Source organism: Toxotes jaculatrix, chromosome 20 (assembly GCF_017976425.1).
Source record: "Toxotes jaculatrix isolate fToxJac2 chromosome 20, fToxJac2.pri, whole genome shotgun sequence".
NCBI lineage: Eukaryota > Metazoa > Chordata > Actinopteri > Toxotidae > Toxotes > Toxotes jaculatrix.
In genome coordinates, this window is record NC_054413.1 from 5,991,340 (window position 1) to 6,010,614 (window position 19,275).

At 40.8% G+C, this 19,275-nt stretch overlaps 1 protein-coding gene across 8 annotated transcripts in view; it reads left to right on the forward strand.

The window, feature by feature from the left end:
- Positions 1–142: 142 nt before the first annotated feature.
- Positions 143–19,275, forward strand: part of mettl4 (methyltransferase like 4) — a 48,454-nt gene continuing 29,321 nt past the window's right edge. For 6 of the 8 annotated variants that reach the window (XR_005896556.1, XR_005896554.1, XR_005896557.1 and 3 more), the window contains exons 1-8: positions 143–536; positions 1,065–1,130; positions 2,390–2,750; positions 2,963–3,032; positions 3,443–3,617; positions 3,913–4,019; positions 4,439–4,530; positions 15,425–15,599. Coding sequence is in view for 2 of the 8 variants with exons in the window: in XM_041066170.1 (XP_040922104.1) it covers positions 306–536; positions 1,065–1,130; positions 2,390–2,750; positions 2,963–3,032; positions 3,443–3,617; positions 3,913–4,019; positions 4,439–4,530; positions 8,794–9,032 (1,341 nt within the window). In the remaining 6 variants the exon portion in view is untranslated. Of the gene's footprint in view, positions 537–1,064; positions 1,131–2,389; positions 2,751–2,962; positions 3,033–3,442; positions 3,618–3,912; positions 4,020–4,438; positions 4,531–6,186; positions 6,571–8,793; positions 9,469–15,424; positions 15,600–19,275 lie in introns of those variants that run through there. The other 2 variants (XM_041066170.1, XM_041066171.1) reach the window with 2 other exon arrangements.

The following is a 19,275-nucleotide window of genomic DNA, read 5'->3' on the forward strand; positions in this document are numbered from 1 at the left end:
CACGGAATAATGCGGAAAAACACATCCGAGTGGGAATGGCGTTTGTATTTACAGATTCTGGCAGCGTTACGTGAACGCCGCAGAGTTAGACGGAAATGTTCCCGGGACCAACGCTTCGGTTTCCTTTTCCGCGAAGCTAGCCGGGGTTTGAACGTCATGTACTTTCGGTATCGTTTTTAAGGAAGCCAAGTTGTTCCGACACATTTCTGTTGTCTGCCGGACGCGACACGGCTTGCTGCACTGGAACAGAATCCAGCTAGATGAAACGTTTTGTAAAGCTTTAGGTGTAAGCGACGTGTTTCACAATGGCCGTGGTAGTCCAGAGCGGACACGGCTGGGTCTTGGACGCGTGCTCACTCATCGACCGGGGCTATTCGCGTTGCGTCCGGTGGAGAGGTGATCTAAAGTCGCATGTAAAGTGTCGCTTCAAGCGGCAGTGTTTTCACCTTTTAAAATGCCATTACAGTGTGAATGCCTGTGCCGCTGTGGATGGAGGAAACACAGACATGTTAGAGAAAATAAACAAACCAACGAAGGTAAAATCCTGCTCCATAGACACATCAATAAACATGAGACTTTTAAAACACTTGCTTCTTAGCTATTCACATTTGCTAAAACTGTTCAGCTCATTGGTGTTCAGAGACAAGAGTCTTCAGAGATGGAAAATGGAAGCGGGGGGGGGGGGAGTCATGTTAGGTGCTCCCATGGGTCCCATAACACAGGGGGCAGGTGAGTGGGGTGGCTGGAGGGTCATGGGGGCCTGGATGCTGAAATCATTCTTTGTTGGTATAATCTGGAGAGAGAAACTGGAAGGGAGGGAGACAGGGTCAAAGGAGATGGGGCAGGTAAATAACTTAAGAAGAAGAGGGGTCACAAAGCAGGGTCTCCAGTAAAGATCACCGTCTGACTCACAGTCCAACCTCAAATCAGTGCATTATACCGCAGCGATGTTTTTCCTGCCTTAACACATACCCGACATTACCCAATGTTTCTGTTACGATTGTGGATGAAAATATGTCAGTATATTATATTAGCAAAACTTACGATAACAATTTGATTTTCAGAAAAGGAAACGAAAACACAATGAACTCAACCAGGGGGAAATTGATTCACGAGTCTTCCACGAGAAGGTAGGTTGATTCTCTTTCTCTAAATTTGGCTCTGAGCTGCATATATTTTCTCTGGAAAGAGATTTGTGCCAGCATGGATTCTGTTAAACCACTGAAATTAATGTGCCAGAGAGAGAACAACTTGATGGGGGAAATCAAACTTGTAGTTGCAGTTAAATTTGGCATAGTGAAAAGCAAAGCTGTTCAATGTGAGCATCAGTGGAGGAAAAGGTACTCAGATCTTTTACCATAGTAATAGTAGCACATTGTAGGTCTCTGCTGAGCTTACAGTGAGCACAGGAATCCCCCAGGGCTGTTGCCTCAGCCCCCGCAGGGCTTCTGCCTCACTCCTAAGTTCTTCACTTTACACACTTGACTGCACAGCCACACAGGTCAACACTGCCGTCATAAAATATGCTGACGACACGACCGTCCTCGGCCTCATCAGAGGGGGGGACGGGTCAGCAAACAGGGACCTGGTGCCTGGTGCAAGATAACTGTCTGCGGGGAGGAAGGATAGTGATCTTGAAAAAACAAAAGAACTCATTTTGGACTTTAGGAGACGCCCCCCCCCCCCCCCCCCCTCCCTCTGCAGCCACTCACCATCAAAGGGATTGTGGTGGAGCCGACTGACAATCACAAGTTACGATCACCATGTAAAATATCCCCTTACTATGTGCAATATCATAGCATATACTGAAAGTGACTGTGTGCTTAAATTAAGCACTTAAGCTTATACTATATATCTGTATGGTATATATACATTTCTTTATGCCTTTATTAGTGCACCTTTTATACAAACTTTATAAACTTTATAATTTTCTGTCTCTTTTTGTAACATTCTAGTATTTCTCAGTATTTAAGTGTATTATTTTGTATTATCTATTTCTTGCCTGGTTATTCTATTTTTTATTCTTATTTTGTCCTTTAAACTTTTAGTAAGCTTGACTCAGGGGTGGGGGTGCACAAGAGTTCCAATGTACATGTACTGCAATGTATCTGTGCAAATGGCAAAATAAACTTTATTCTGTAGAACTATTCTGACACATGTTTTTGCTGGAAGGACAGTCTCAAAATAAGGTGTTCAAAGTCCATCTCTGTTTGAGGCTTAAGGCTTTCAGTTTGGATGAAATTACTCAAGTACCTCAGAGCTGTACATAAGTACAGTACCTGAAGTTTAACTCCATTAATTTCAAATACAGTCTCACAAATCTCACGTCCTTATATTTTCCTTTTATCACAACACCCATAATCTCTGTAATCTGCGCTGATTGTTGCAGATTAGGTCTGTCATCCTCGAAGGAACCACATCCTTGGTGGATTCCGCCCGGTCCCTGGGATATCTGAATGGATCTGCAGACACAGTGAAAGAGTCTCTTCCTCTCCAGGAGTGCAGCCTTGCGGCTCTTTGTGAAATGGCTAAAGAGCTTCCTCTAGTGGACGATGAGGAGCAGGAGGAGTGTGTTCAGTTACTTCTTGCTGAAAGTGGCTGTACATCACATGTGGACTTGTTCTCCCGGGTAACGGAGAACAGGGAGGACTGGGCCACAGTGGTTACCTTGATGGGAGAGGAATATGTAATACCACCGCACACAGCCTTCCTGCTGTCTGATTTCACTCGCATACAGCCGCTGGTCCACTGTGAGTACAATGTTCGGAATTGAAGAAATTGAAGAAAACTGCAAATATTTTTGACCTGAAAAATAAAAAAATGTCTTCCAACTGTATACACTTTGTAAATAACTCTAGTGTGACTCAGTGTGTGTCTTTGAATTCTCATCATCTCAATTGAGAGCATATTAGTTGTTTCCCTGCTTGACACTGTTTTCTAAAGCTGCTTGTCTTTCACGCAGATGGAAGAAAGTTTGACTTAATAGTTATGGATCCACCGTGGGAAAACAAGTCTGTGAAAAGGAGTCGAAGGTAATTTGGCATTTAAGTGTTAGAAGATGGTGTTCAGCAGAAAGGAAGATGGGTCTAATTGATGTCCAGGGATTCAATTTACATTTTAAAACAGCACAAGAATCAGGCTGAAAAGGATGGAGGGAGGAGGAAACAGATAAAAGAACTATTTAAAATACGATAAGAAATTAAATTAAAAGCTACATGCATTACTTATACCAGTGTCAACTGCTAAAGTTAAAGTCAGGGGGCTACCGTAGTCACAATGATACATCTAATCCATCCAGTTGATATTGAGATATTTCACTAATTTAGTGTAAATTTGAACCTGCTGGTGGCGCTAAAGAAAAAGTAAAAAAATCACCAGCAACTCAAATTCTGTTGACACTGATGATATCTTTTTTTAATTATTCATTTTTTTGCCCTCAAAGATACAGTTCTCTGCCCTCATCACAGCTGAAACGGCTTCCTATACCCCTACTGGCTTCTGCGAACTGTTTAGTGGTCACCTGGGTCACAAACCGGCCCAGCCACCTGCGTTTCGTCCGTGATGAGCTGTATCCACACTGGGGAGTAGAGGTCATAGCCGAATGGTTCTGGGTCAAGGTACAGACACTTTGAGTAGTACATAATCCCTGTAATTCCAGTTTACATTGACACTGGCTGCACTTTATCCACCCTGGTATTGTAAATATCTGTATATATATCTTGTATGTTTTTTTGTTGTTTTGTTTTTTGTGTCTTGTTTGAAATGTCTCTTTTCCACCTCATGCTGCTCAATGTGCCTTAAATTGCCCCCTGGGGACAAATAAAGTTCTCTGAATCTGAAACAGCTCTCAAATCAGACCTACTCGTGTGATTCCAGATGTTTTGAGGTTTTAAGTTGCTTTTTTTCATTCAGGTGACCACATCTGGACAGTTTGTGTTTCCACTGGATTCACCGCACAAGAAACCGTATGAAGTGCTGGTTCTGGGCCGATATCGTTCCTCTGCAGATGCCTCCATGAGGTGTGTGTCAGTTTTAATAATGTTTATGTTATAATAATTAAATTGAATATGTCTAACAACATGTCGAACAAACAGACTCAAGGACAGCTTTTACAACAGGGCAATAGCCCTAATCAATGCAAACACATCTGACTAGCCACCTTTCCGACAGCAGGTCATGTGCAATAAACAATTTTCACTGTCTTTGTATATACGGTATACACTGTATATTTCTATCATGGATATATTTATTTTATTTTATTTTATTATTCTACTTTTTTTTTTTTCTGCTGTACTATGATTCGTATGCCTTCTTTTGCACTGATGTGGGACAGTACCTCAATTTGGTTGTACTTTTGTACAAAGTATGATTGTGCAGTGACAAAGATTTATCTTATCTTAAACTGTATTTAATCGCAGACCTGTTTGGCTACTTTCAGCTCTTCAGAGACAAAAGAAATTCCTGTGGAGGACTGCCGTTTGATCGTCAGCATCCCATCAGCCCTCCACTCCCAGAAGCCCTCACTCTCAGGTAAAATATCTTCAAGTGCATCCACAAGTACAGTATGGTTGTATTTTACCGTGCCACCAGAGGGCAATGCTGTAACATAAGTGACTGTTATCTTGCTCTACAGCTTCAGTGATAAGCTCTAAATCCTACTACAGCCTGCTATCACAGATGCAAAAGCAAAGGTTTTAAGCCTGAGTCAGTCCTTCAGGTTTGCATAGATGAAATTTAAATTGTGCCACTGTGATTTTTCTTCCACTTTAGAAGGCAACATCAGTTACTGCATGCAAAACCATGACTATAGTGTGTTTTTGAACGAAATTAATACACAGAAATAATAAATTATTAATTTATTACATTGTGCAATGTGAAAGTATAGTATAAGTTGGCATTTTCTTTTGGGAATGCTACCAGATGGCCATGTTAGAGGAGGGAGCAGTGCTCCAACACAAAATACAGGAGCTCTGTTGTATCCATAATAACTACGGGACTTGAATCTTCAAACCCATGACAGGTTGGATTTGTCAGAGCTTGAACTTCTGCTGCTCAGATTGATCAAATTTATCCTGTTTGCACTGATTGTGGTGTGGCAAGACTTGACTCTGACATGGACTCTGCTACTTGGAATCAATGTAAGACCTTGACAATGAATATGCAGGGACTACGAATAAGAGATGCTTGACGTCATTTCCCTCCCTCTCAGGGGAATGCAATTTATTGTGCAGTATGGAGAGCAAAACACGGCCAGCGTTTGCCAGTGCTCTTTCACACACAGCACAGAAAAGCCTCCATCTCAGGGAAGTGGCTGTATATTGTTAAAATACATTCATTTAAATCATAAATATGCTGTTATGGAGCTGTGATATCACAGAGATTAAGTAGATTAGTATACAGATTTTGTTCAGTCTCCATGTGTGATTCTTTGTTTATTGCAAAGCCTCAGCTGGTTTACTCTGAGCTGGTTTGTTTATTCATGTCACTTCATTTGTTGCTGTGGAGTTTTTTTTTTTTTTGTTTTTTTTAGAGCTTGTCATGCACACAACACTTTCATTTAGCTGCACTTGGTTACACAAGATGTAGAGACTCAGTGGCACTAATAATTAAATACAAAATGGTGGGAAAATGTCTATCCGTGGTACGTTTGATGGTATTTAAAGAAGCACTGCTGAATGACCAGAATGAGTAGCATCGATATAACAACTCCAGTTACTGTGGCTCTTTTGTTATTCTGCAAGAGGTGCGAAAGCTCCGTTGGCAGTGGGTGTGGCTCAAATCTGTGAGTGTGATAGTTGTAAACTGCAGCGTCTCATGAAATGTTGGAAGAGCTCGATCCAAATCTTGCAGAGATGCCAGTAAAAGCAGTCCAGGTTATTTATTTAACTATTTAAGATAATAATTTAACACCGAGGGCCTTGAAGGATGATTTTCTTTCTTTTGTTCACTCCTGCAAGGGATTATGCAACTGCTAGAAATTTCATTTCAAAGTCCCCAAACCTTTAGCATTAAGCAACCTGAGCTTACTCTCATCACCAGCTATCATCTCAACTCGGCTGTACTTGGGGTTCATGACAAGCATGTCAGGTTTGCTGGAGCCAGTGGGCAGCCTCGACGGTGTGTGAAGCCACAACCCTCGGGCCCTCGGCGCTGAGAAACCCTGACCCACTTCTGTTCCCTTCTCAGATGGGGCTACTGTCAGTGACATTCGTGGTTGCTATGGAGAGATAAGGGACACCATTGCTCCACTACGGATACAACACATCCTTGCCAGATGGTCAAGCAGCAAAAAAAAAAAAAAAGGTGTTTACACTTCTCTGAATGACAAGGCGTGTGTTTTTTATTAATTAGGGCCCCCCTGCAACTTTAGAAATTGTGAAAAATGAAGTCCCCTTCCCAACTTGGTATTTTAATTAGTGGTTAAGTGGCTGTTCCTCATATTCGAGGCACACTGCCAGTGGTGTGGGCTTTACTGTTGATTGGGAAATGGATCTGCGACTGAGCTCTGTGCACCAGTATGTTTCATTGGCAGCTACAACACTGAGCTGTGTGTCAATCATAACCAACCAAATTTAAACACACATAAAATCAAACACTTTCCAGATTTGCAGGCTGTTCGTGGCTGTTGTTCCTAAGTCACTGATGCCAGTGGTCTGAGTGGCTTTTTTTTTTCTACCTATGCAAGAGTGTGACGCCGTAGTATTTCAGATGGTTCAAATCACTTTGTTCCAGTTGGATGTAAGAAGCAGCAATGCCACTAGGGGCTGCTTGTAGAGCGTTTGAATTCTCATTAGTGATCCACATTTTAGGATCCTCTGAGGAAGATGTAATTGAAGCAGTCCCCTCTGTGGCGTAAATTTGATCTGTGAAATCTTAAAAAAAAAAAAAATTCTCAAGTTCTGAAACAGCTAAGCAGAGGAAGGATGCCAAAATTAGGTTAGATTGAGCTTCCATCTTTTTTTTTTCCAGAAATAACCTGAGCTCCTTTGGCCTCCTTTGGCAGTACAGAGCACAAAGCTTTAAACACACCATTGACGTACTATCACCTTAAATAGTTGATACGACTGTGTTAGGAGACAAAGAGCGACGTGAGCATTCATTTGCAGTCACGTATTTCTTCACCTTCCATATTTAAGCTCAACATTCACTCAGAAATATCTGACTTTTTTTTTTAGCAGCAAAAATCTCCATTATGTCACTAACATTGTCTTTCTGGTGCTGAACAGGTAGTGTACAGCGGGTTTTCAGACCTTTTCCATTGAAAACAGTTGCCTGCTGGTGCTGAAAATTGGCCCTGTGAGAGTGAACCAAAACAGTGAGTCTTGTAGAGTTGAGGGGAACTGCGGAATCGAGGGACGATTCTCTGTGGGTTTGTCACTACAAACAAACCCGTTCCAATCATACATAGTCATTTCATCCACTGTTTTTATAAAAAAAAAAAAAAAATTGATTAGAGCAGCTTTAAACAGTGACTATACTCAGACTGATAAACTAAGTGGGAGTTAGTGTAATGGAGTTTGGTATGCTAAAAGACACTCTGAATAACAGACAGTTACTTTGCAGAATATCAGAGACGGAATATGTTACTTGTCTAGAGAGCAGTTAAGTAACACCCTCCTTTGCCTCGGGTCTTTCTTGGCAAAAGTTTCATATGTTGTCCCATTTCGGAGTTAAGAGGATAATTAGACCTTTTATTCTCTGTTCAACTTTGAGCTGAGTCACCGGTTTGGGTTGAATTAGTCAGAGAGCTGCATGTTTGGCCTTTCCACTCCGTGACTCTGTCTCTCTGACATGCACAGGAAGATAGGGAGGGAAAACGGGAGGCAGGGCACCACATTGTGCAGGTTGGATCGGTTTGGGGATCAGGCTTTTGAGCTCATTAACTCCCTGAGTGTTGGCTGGAGTGGAGTGTCAGGGTGGTTTGAGCATGCACAAGAGAAGACAGAGCAGCACAGGGGCAGAGGCAGTGAAACGTATCTGTCAGGTGTGCTGCTGCAGGAATATCATCACTTATAGACTCAAGGTCAGTGTCAGTCCACATGGAAAAACCTGTGCCGTGGTGTGATGGAGCTGGGCATTTGCCAGTGCTGTCCTCTGCCTATTACAGAGTAACAAGCAAAGTGCTCCCATAAGACATGGATGCAGTGCAGTCATTTTACAGCCCAACTTTAAATTTATTAAAAATTCCTATTGGATTTATAATCTCTCTCATCATTCCCAAGGTTGAATTATCAAGTGGGCAGAGACGGCAGCTGCCCACTGACCTGAAAGCCCCAGTGCTCACTGCATTGTGTGCATCCTTGTGGTCTAACAAACATGTTTAATGAATTCTTCATAAAACATTTGCAAAGCCATTTTTTTCTGAAAAGTTTGAAACCTGCATTGTTCGTATCCATGTTTGCTTGCTTGCAGTGTTCTTCTTCCTGCGTGTGCAGGCATGTTGCTGCGTTTCTTGGCACATTAACGCCACAAAACACTGGCAATAACATGTATTGCATCACTCACAGGCTGTGGTGTGTACAGGTGTGTCTTTGTGCAGTCTGCAACAGCAAATAGCAAATATTATATATAATTTTATAGGAAACACAATCACTGGCTGGACTACGTTCAGAGGCAATGTTTTTTTGAATGAATCAGTCAATAAAATAGCTGCTCAAGGAGTGTATTGTGTTCCCAATGGTCAATACACGTCATTTCAAATTGGACTTGAGGCCCAACAGCTTTTTTTGCGTCAGGCCCAATGGTGAATTTATCCATCCATGATCGTTCCTCTTCCTCGTTTCATTTCCGTAGAGGTGTTGAAGCTATATGTTGGAGCTGAAGCAAACTGCTTGGAGCTGTTTGCGCGAAGCCTGCAACCCGGGTGGACCAGCTGGGGCAATGAAGTGCTCAAATTTCAGCACGCGAGCTATTTCACTTTGACGCCTGCAGATGATCCAGCGGACATTTCAAAAGATGAGGTCTGCACAGACGAACCCACAGTCACACCAGCATCCAGCGCACCTGGAGAATCCTCTCCTCCTCATCACTAAACCCACCGCTGTGGACTAATGACTGAGCTTCAGTACTTGTCACATCATCAGTATTTTACTGTTTTTTAATAAAGTGTGTAACAGTGTATGTAACACCAAAATATATCTGTACCAGTTCCTTTTGATCTGTACTTCTCATGCATGTGGGACCTTTGATTTCTTTTTGGGTCTGGGTACATTTCTAAGGTAGCGAATCACAAGGCTGATGATGTAGTTGGAGAGATGAAAGTGCATTTCTGTGCAGCTATGTTTTGAACCTCACTTCCCACGTTGCAATCTGATAAACAACACAAGGGTTTTTTTTTTTTTTTAAATATTTGCCTTTTGAGTAATCTTTGGCACAATATGTGTCTTAAAGATGATCAAAGTATTTCTATTTTTACCTCTTTTACTCTGTTTTGAACTGAATTTCAAACTGTTTCCCAGTCCTAATGAAATAAACACACTGAATGCATTTTGAGTTGCTTGTAAATGTCCTTTAACATGAATTTTGTTTAAAAGTTTTGTGCTAGTCAGCCTTGGCCCTCTCAAGGACATCTAGTTCTGTCCTCAGACAATTTGTCCGTGAATTTTCCCTGTTTCCACTGAAAGACTCAGTCTTCCCTAACTGTCAGCATAACCCACAGCCTGCTTTTTCCTAATAGGTGGGGCCTCTCTAATGAGTCTGGTGTCCAGAGGAAGGAGAGGTGGTGTGGTGGTGTTGTGGGGGATGAACAGAGCTGTCTTTGAGGCAGATTAGGATGAGTTACAGCCACTGCAGCGTGGTACACATCCCAGCTAATGAAGCCAGAGTGTGACTCCAGGAGGATCATTTACACATTACCTTGTCATGCTCTTTCTCTCTCTCAAACACACACACCCAACACCAGTCTATACATCTATTTCTCCTTATCCGGCCTGACGCAAGTTAACGATGAGGAGCAGAGAATTCCTTTGCTGAGGAATATTTTAGTTTGAGAGAAATTAACGTTCTCAAACATTTGATTTAATTAAACTTTAAACAACAGTGTCTTTAGGTTTGCAAAAATGTTGAAGGTCCAGTTAATTTGAGGTTTTGAGTTTTCACACTTCCCAACAAGCTAATATTAATGGATTTTGGGGGTGATAATCAATTTTGTTTCCCACGATGCTTTGGGAGACATAAATATGAAAAATAATGCTGCCATGGAGTCAGTTAATTAGCTGAAGGTTACAGCTTTCCTTGTTTCCCCTCATGTTTCCAGTGTATCCATGGATGTACAGACAACTATCCCTGGATTACTCTGATATTGAAGAAAACTTAAAAACATAGTGATTCTCAGGCAAGTTCTGATGTTTTGATGTGAGTTTGTGTTGTCGCACACACTGTGGCTTAAGCAATTCATCACTCTTACAGTTGCTGTGCTTTCATTTAATGGAATGAAGGACATATCCCTCTTTCATCCTTTCAAAGTTTAATCAGGAAGTGTATAATATACATAGCTGTGGTTAAAGGTCACTGTTAACGTATACAAGTGAAATGTCGTGATAAAATGCCTTTTGCGAGATGGAGGTGGAGAAATACTCGACAGTGTCATCTGGGTCGCCAAGGATTTCACATTATTGTGTTTCCACAGAAACGAAAGGCGTTTCAAAGAAATGGTCCCCACGCATCCTTGAATTTCTGAGAAACCTTCTGAAACGCGCCTTAAATGAGTACACACACAAAAATTACGCAATTTGTTTTTATCAACTTTGGCTTTTCATTGGTGTCTTGCACTATTCTGCTCTTTCAAACCTAATTAATGATCCATGAAGCCGAATGATCAAAACTTACAAGCTTCACCTGCAGAGATTAGTAACTCTGAACGTATGTGTTTTAGCTAATTTAACTCTGACATTGTATGTTGTGTTGAAGTCTGTGCTGCTGTCCTCCTCCGTGCATATTTCTGCGGCAGTGTAACAGTTGCTCGAACAAAAAGATAGAATGATTTTTTTTTCTCAGTAGTCATCATGGCTTTATTTTTTTTCACACCAGTAGCAGGACAGCTTCACTTCAAAGTGTCAGAGCTCTAATCACTGCTCGGGCACTGATTACTGCTCCATCTCCTTTGTGGGTAGGAGATGGAGAACTAAGAGCATTCATACATCTGATTTCTTTCAACCCCACTACAGCTTCACCTAAAGTGCTATATGGTTTTCCCTCAACCTCAAATGGGAACCACAAAGAACATCATCAGGGCAGCCAGCAGCTCATCATTCTTTAAGGCTGATGGCCTGTAACTGATGCAGCTGAGGAAATTGCTTAACATAATAAAGCAGCGGCTTTATGGGGAGCCGAGGTGAAACTTTCTGGATTTTGGTCCAGAATTAAGAAAACCTCATTCAGAAATCACACTGACACTTGTAGCAATGCAAATAACAAAAAAGTCCAGTCTTGTAACAGCTTGACTCCACAGTATTTTGTGTGGTTCACTCCATATGTCATGATAAAGACAGTAATCCTTTGAAAAAAAAATTTAATTTTGTTGTTTGTACAATATTTCTGTCTTTAGTGACCTTTAACAAAACCATTTTCCATAAACCCCTGGATCACTTTGCCTAAAACGTCAAGTCTCCACAAAATGTATGAAATAAAAGGAATTTTTAATGAGAGTCTGCACTGACTTAGAGAACAGAGTGGAACAGACAGGCAAGCCTGGCTGTGACGTACTTGCTTACTTATTTGATTCTCTGACCAACAATGAGCTAAGGGGAAATTCTGGGATCACTGGGGCACTATTGGGTTTAACACTATTTTTATTATGTTATCATACTAAATGATAACGACCTTCTCTTCTCTTACAATCCTAGGTTTGCTAATTATGTTTTTTGCTCTTGTTTCCATTCTGTTTCTGATGAACACCATGTGTGTATGGGTTCTATTCCTATTATGTTTTTCTGCATAACCGCACCTTTAGATCTTCCCTTGATACCTGGGTCAGATCTTGACAAAGCCCCTCCCAGAGCAACAGAAACCATAATACAACTGTTTTCACAGGCTGAAGCTACTCCTCATGACTGATAAATCGACTTTGACATGTAAAATTGGTGACTACTTCTCATTTTGCAGGAGGGCAGCAAGTAAGATTTCAGTGAGAAAAAGACTGTCATGTCTTCAGAAGTTGCTTTAACACCCTTTGATCAGATCAGACACTTTGCTAGTTGTACTCAAGTGTGGTAATGAGTGATTTTGTGCAGCTGCTCCAGTGTGTAAGCTATCACGAGGGAATATCCAATATTGCCAATGGTAAACTGCCAGACATATTTCCCACGTAATTCTGGGTATGAGAGAGTTGGAGAAAATGCTGCGGCAAACAGTCAGAAGCTTTGTCAACAACTCTGCTCACAGAGGGAAAAACAAAGCCTTTGGTTAAGAGACAGCCATGCAGCAAACTGGCAGCCATCACAGCTCGATCTCCCACAGGACGCCGCGGGGGGTCTGAGAGAGATAACTGTTTCCTAAGAGAAGCTGCATCTCCTCATCTGTCTCAATCCCAAGGCCCTGTCCTCTGCGTTGTCTCTGCTCGACACACGCACAGTTCAAACTTCCAAAAAGTAGAAACTACAAAGAATGAGCAGCAACACTTAGTAGTTTCGTCAGTCAGCATCATCAGAGAGAATGAGAAATCTGAAGTCGAGTGTGCAGACGTAGAAACAATTCCCAAGGTATAAATTTATTACCACAAACTCTCATGTTTATGGTAGCAACTCTAGTATGTTGTTGCACTTCTAAAGAAGAGTTTTGTGGTAAAAAGGAGAAAAAAAAAACCACTAGATATTTTTAACTGATTTGGCCCTTATTTTTTTTTCCTTTTTAGCAAAATTAAGCAGCTGCTAAAAAACGTTATCAGGGACACATACTTTGTACTCTCTGACTTAGGCTTATGTATTCATCAGCAAAAATCCTAATCTTTAATATAAGCAATTTTTTTACATGCAGTTCCTTACAGGTAGTTAGTCTGGTGAGCTTTGATTTCCTTTTTGATACACATTCACATGATTATTTCATCTCCTCAAAGGATTCGTTTACCTCAATGCAAACACTTTGCCAAATATCTTAAATGTATTTATGAGGGCTTAGACTCTGGTAATATAATCTGATTTAACATAGTGCCATGTACTTTATGAAATGTTTCAAAGTCACCCAAGGGACACAATATATCTGTCTGTCATTAAATATACAAATGAAAAGAGGAGAAAGAGAGATGAGAGTGTCTCAGAGCTAAATCGAGATGCTGCAGAGCTCGTAATTTTTACAAGAACACAGATCTCACACTTTCATCCTGAACAGGAATTGGTGCTGAACAGCCACGTTATCTAGATTTACGTGTAAGAGATACACAATGGGAACATCACTAGTTGTTCCAGTAGAGTGAATGAGCTGCACTAATCAGTCAAATGACTAAGTTTAATGTGAAAGGTGTCATTCACAGTGATGGGAGCCCACAGAGAATTATCATCTGACTGCGGTACCCCCCAGCTCTACAGAGCGTTTTAGTGTCTTTTAGCTCATCGTTATGGTTTTAAGCCCACAGCTTTACTGTTCTGGTTCACTTTCACTGCTTTCGTTAGCACCGTTTCCAGCTGCAGGCAGATTGACAAAATTAGTGACTAGCTGGTGAACACTGTGGAGCATTTAGGAGCTAAAGAGCCAGATATTTCCCTCAGGAGTCTGTCATTTTATTCCACCGAATAATGCTGTATTGTAATCATTTATTTACATCTGATGTCTCCAGCTTTAATTAGATTTACGTTAATTAGTCCCTCCCTGTCACTGTGTGGGTTTTGCTTCATGCTGTTGCCCTCCTGCCACACATCCAAAGACACGCACGTCAGGTGGAATGGAGACTCCTAATTTGCTCACTGATCTGAATGTGAGCGTTAGTATATTTTGTCCTCTAACTGGCAACCTGCTGTCCGGGGTACCCTCCTGCCCTCCACCCCAGTGCATGCTGGGCTAGGCTCCAGCTCGATAGAAATACTTGGAAATATGTTTACTTCTGTGTCTCTTCCTCCTCTGCACAAACAAACCTCTTTCTCTTCATCTGTTAATTTTGACAGTTGCTCTATTCCTGTTTACAGAAAGCCCATAGCTAAGATTTCAAACGTCACACCTCCCCACCCTGCTTTATGGGGAGTAGAAACACTGCTTGAGGCTGACTGCTTTTTCCCCTGAGAAATATTAGAGCCTCGTTCACATCAAGATTTCTTCCTTCTTTCCAGCCTCTCACTGGGCCCCATCAGCATTCAGTGTCAGTGAAGCCTAATGGCAGATGGACAGATGGACGGCTCCATCCATATTCATTCACAGGATACCTCATGTCTCTCATGTAAAGATCTGTCTGTCAGCAAGCAGCATGTGTCAGTGAGTCAATGAAAAGGTGTCAGAGAGGGGGAAAAAAAGCATTGCCAGAGAATCCAAACATGAGCAGCCCAGTCCAAAATAGTCACTGAAGGAGATACATTGAGGGATATTAGCAGCTTAGGTGTCAAAATGGCTGACAGGTGGATGGCAGCAGGCAGGAAATCACTCTCTGCCAGATTTACAAATCTTCTGGCTTTGTTAAATAGAAAGAGTTATGACAGCTTTAAAGGGTAAAATTCTGCTATTCCTCAGTGAAGAGTCACAAAATACCACTATTTGAGGGTTTTGCATAGAAGATACCTCATTATACCTCATAGGAAGCTCTTCTGAAATATTATTTCTGTGTCACTGATGGGTCATGTTGCATCACAGTAGATGCATTGCTGCAGGATACTCCACTGCGAGAGAAGTAAACAAAATCGTGGAAGTTTTCAATTCTGTGGGAGGAAAATTAATCTATGCAAATGCATAAAATGCCAAAGGCTGCTGTTTAATACAGATTGCAGTCAAGAATCCCTTTGTGAAATGCCATTTCAGTGGTTAAAAGTAGATTTTAAAATTGTATTAATGTTTGATCGTCATGCATAAATTGTTCCACAGAACCTGTCAGCACTGATATAATGATGCTTTTAAATAGTGATGTGGTACTTGTGCAGGTGAGTGAATTCTTTGGAAAGGAGGTGGTCAGACCAATGGTAGGAAACACACTTAGCATGTTGAACTGTGGAAGGGGCAAAAAAGTCAAAAAGAGAAGGACAGCAGAGACAGAAAAGACAGCATATGCTGTCATACATGAGGATGTAAGATCTATCCTTGAGTAAAACCAAAAGTTCTTGCAGAACTTTTGCTTGTTACTTTCTGACTGTATGTGTTTTTTTGTTTTTTGTTTGTTTGTCTTGCAGTGACACTGAACTGCCATTCATGTCATGCTTCTCCCCTCATTAAGTGTAATGTATTTACCAAACTTCAACTCTGCCATTACACATGAAATATCTTTACACTGAATTGTCCTCTCTTTCCTTTGTAGAATTGTTTCTGCTAAATTGGCTGCATGAAATGTAGCAGTCGGAGTGGTCTTACTCCATAACCAGCCGGAGCTCCATGCCTGCTTGTGAATCATCAGTGGTTTCTGGAGCAGCAGCACAAGCACGTTGTCAGATTCATCTGGAGAATACCAATCCCCCCATCTCTACCGAGCAAAGGTCAGTGGTGTTCCAAACAAAGCTCAGCATGACACTGGTAATGATATGACAGTGGACCAATCTTCTAGTGTTTGTGGGAATTTTTAAAGTCAGCTCCGATGGATGATGCAGAACAATTCGGCAAATCAGCAACAAACTCATGTTGCGCAACTAAACAAAGCTTGATTTTTAATTCTGGTGAAGTTTCTAAAAATACCAGTTATGTCAGGCTAGGGTAAATGTGCATAACATGATGCGGAGGACATTAAAAAAAATTCCATTTTATGCTGTTGTGCAAGCATGTATGTCTTGGGATTGAATTTTTCATGAAGCAAGGCAAAGTTTATTTGTATAGTTCCTTTTATGCACAGAGGCATTTCTTTTGTTTTTACTTGAGATATTTAAAAGCACAATAGAAACTGAAATACACCTCTCAATATAATGCAACCCAGTTCAACACCACTGCAAACTTCAACCTAAATAAGAAGCATATAGTTAAATTGATACCTCTCAATGACAGTGTCAATCAAAACTGAACATCATCATCACTGTAAAGGTAGAATTTATGGCTGAGTTTTTGTTCTGGGTTGCATCCTATTTGAGATGCAGGATGAGACCACACCTGGATTCAATCTTCACGAGGACTAAAAACAGAAGGGAGGAAGATGAAGATGATATCCTGTTAATACTTCATGTTACAGCCATGAAGTATTAACAGGATATCAGAGTAATGAGCGCGGCTGTCACTGTGGCACTGGGAACATGTGAAAGACAGTAAATCCATGCGTGTAGGATGTGGGTTTGTGTTGATGAGGGTGCAGTGCTGGCAGATTGCTGCCGGTAAAAGGGGTTTCCATCAGTCACAGTCACAGTCCCAGCGGTTTGCCTACACCTGCCTAAACTCCCACCTCTGCAGTACCGCAACAACCTCTATTTTTTCTTAGCTTGACCTTTAAGGAGTGAGTGGACACAGGGAAGCAGGGGCAAGATAAATGACATCTATGCTTAGTTAGTGGTGTGTAATTTGTATCTGAAATATAAGATAATTTTCACAAACACTACAAATATTAACATGTACAAATGCATATCTTTTATAAACACATGGAGAGCTATCACTGTCAGCCTTTGTTTCAGAAGCAAAGGGAATAAATTTTAGGGTTATAAAAATATCCTCAGTTCAATAAATCGCTGTGTAAACAAAGCCAGCAGTGGGGCAACTGTTTAAACAGGCTGCTCATACGGCAGTATGGATCGGAGCCGTATGCAAAGAATCCGATGGGTAACCTTTGTTGAGTATTGACTCTGACTCTCTTGGTTAGTATTCTGATATTGAGCTGAGTGTTGGAGAAGTGATGAAGAGGGAGTAATGTAGAGCTCGGTGAATTTTATTTGTTCAAAGGGGATTTGAAAGCAAATTGTTCAGAAATCTATTGTATTAACAAACAAGACATCAAGGGTTTTTCAGGAAATCCATAACTTTTTTGAGGACTTAATAACACTTATAAAACCCTTTTGAATGTTATTCTGTCCAACCACCTAAACAATCATCAGTTGCTGCAGGGCTTCATTTGCTTGCCTTACATTATATAGCACAGGTGTCCTTGTTATGTGAGTTATGTGAGTTTGACATGAGTTACATTTTATAAAATTGAAATGTTCCTTAGGTGTGAAATATCATTTGGAATATCACTGACTTGTGTAAAAACCTATCACCAATGAAAATGTCTCCACCAAGGAGAATAGTCTGAGAACACACTGCTCAAATCTTCAAAAAGACACGAAGAGAGAAAAAAAAAAAGATGTAACCATGGCCATTTATAATGCAAGGGATGTCGAATCATCCATACTGAATGTAGTGAGATCTACTGTTGTGTGTTCTTTGAACAGCAATGAATGAGTAACATTCACAACACTGTCAAGATGCTCTTTTCTACATGGTGTGGTAGTTTCAGGACTGAAAACTGATAAACAAGCTGACTTATGGAGTTTCAACTCAAAATTATTCAGGCCGTTCCAAAAAGCTTTTCCAAAAACCACAGACCCAGAAGCAAAAGTGTAAGGCATGGATGAAACAGAGTGTTGATCTGCTCTGACGTAATTTACAATCGTTAGCATGTCTAGCTAACTATCTTACGGTAAACATAGCATTATTTCCAAGACCAAGGCTAGGCTTATCATCCACTGTGTATACTGTAAGCTGGGTATACCGTGTGGAAGCTGGTCCTGGATGATTCTGGCTAACATTAATAGCTCTGTCCTACTTTCTATTTGATCTAGGGAAGTTTACATTCCAGCAAGCCCGGCTAACGTTTCCAAACATAACTTTATGTTTGTCAGACGCATCAGCTTGTTCTCATCCTCAAAGCTTTTTCTTTTGAAAACTTAAATGTGAAAATTTTTGTTTGGAAAAAAAAATAACCAAAGTACTGAATATAACAAATTATAATGATGGCAGCTAGGGAGCCAAAACAGGTTTGTGTTCAGCCTAAGTAAATGTAAACGGAGATGAACAGGGAAGCTTGACAGGCATAGCAACGGGACCTGGGGGGGTCATGAACCTGATTACTTTTCAAATTATTTTTTGTGATTATATCATTAACTGAAATAAATGGTCATATATAAATGTATCATCTAAATTTCTTGAGACTAAGTATCACACTTGTAGTCCTTTCAATATTTAACATTGCTGGCAAGTTTTTCAGTTTCTTTTCTTGACAGGGTCATGTCCTGTATCTTGTGATCATTCCTGTCCAAGACCCTTCTCCAGCAAGGTGGAGAGGTTCTTACTAAAGATTAATGAGTTTCACCTTTAATGCTGAGTGGCTGTGATGGAAACTGACCTAACTATAATGAATTTGAGGTGAAAAAACAGTAGCCTGCAGTGGGCGTCTGAGGGTTTCACACGTGCGTCTTTTCTAAATTTTAATTCCTTGCAGGGGTTTAATTGATGACAACAAGTCAAACTCACTAATCTGTGTCTGCTGTTATATATATATATATATGTGAGCCCCTTATTTGGCTTTATGATTTAGAGCGTGATGACGGTCATCGAAAGGCCTCTGACACTCGGAGGCGCTTTTCATTGACTCCTCTACCTTAAAAAAAATCTAATTAAAAGAATGATTTTACTGTTTAAATTGCACTTACACAAGCAGACACTGGTCTTTAAGTTTAGCTATGTTGGAGACTAATCCTACAATGGATTTAATTCCACTTCCTATTTTTTTTAAGCCCAAGGCAGGCTTTGTAAAATATTATCCCTCTGCATTTTGACAATTTCCATTACGATAGATCAGCAACAAAGAAGTAGAGCCACCCACGCCCTCACTTGTGGCTGTTATTAACCCAAAAATTACAGTTTTAAATATTTCTCCCAGTACTGAGGACCGGATGCCCCGCAGCACCTGCCACGCCTCATAAAGCTTTTATTTGTTTAAGTTACATTTCCAAGTCCGCACTAAATCACTTCCCTCCTTATTCCTCTTGTTCCTGACAGCTCACAAATCTGGTGCTCAGTACGTCTCCTCTAATGACATAACATAGCGTTTCCAGCAGTGTAGGGAAATACTGTTTTCAGACATTTGTAAGTACTCTACCCTCTGGCACAGGGAAAGACTGTGGCCATAAACCAAAAATAACCAGCAGTCAAAATCATTCAGGTCTTCCACTGAGACTAACATGAACACACTGTGTTTTA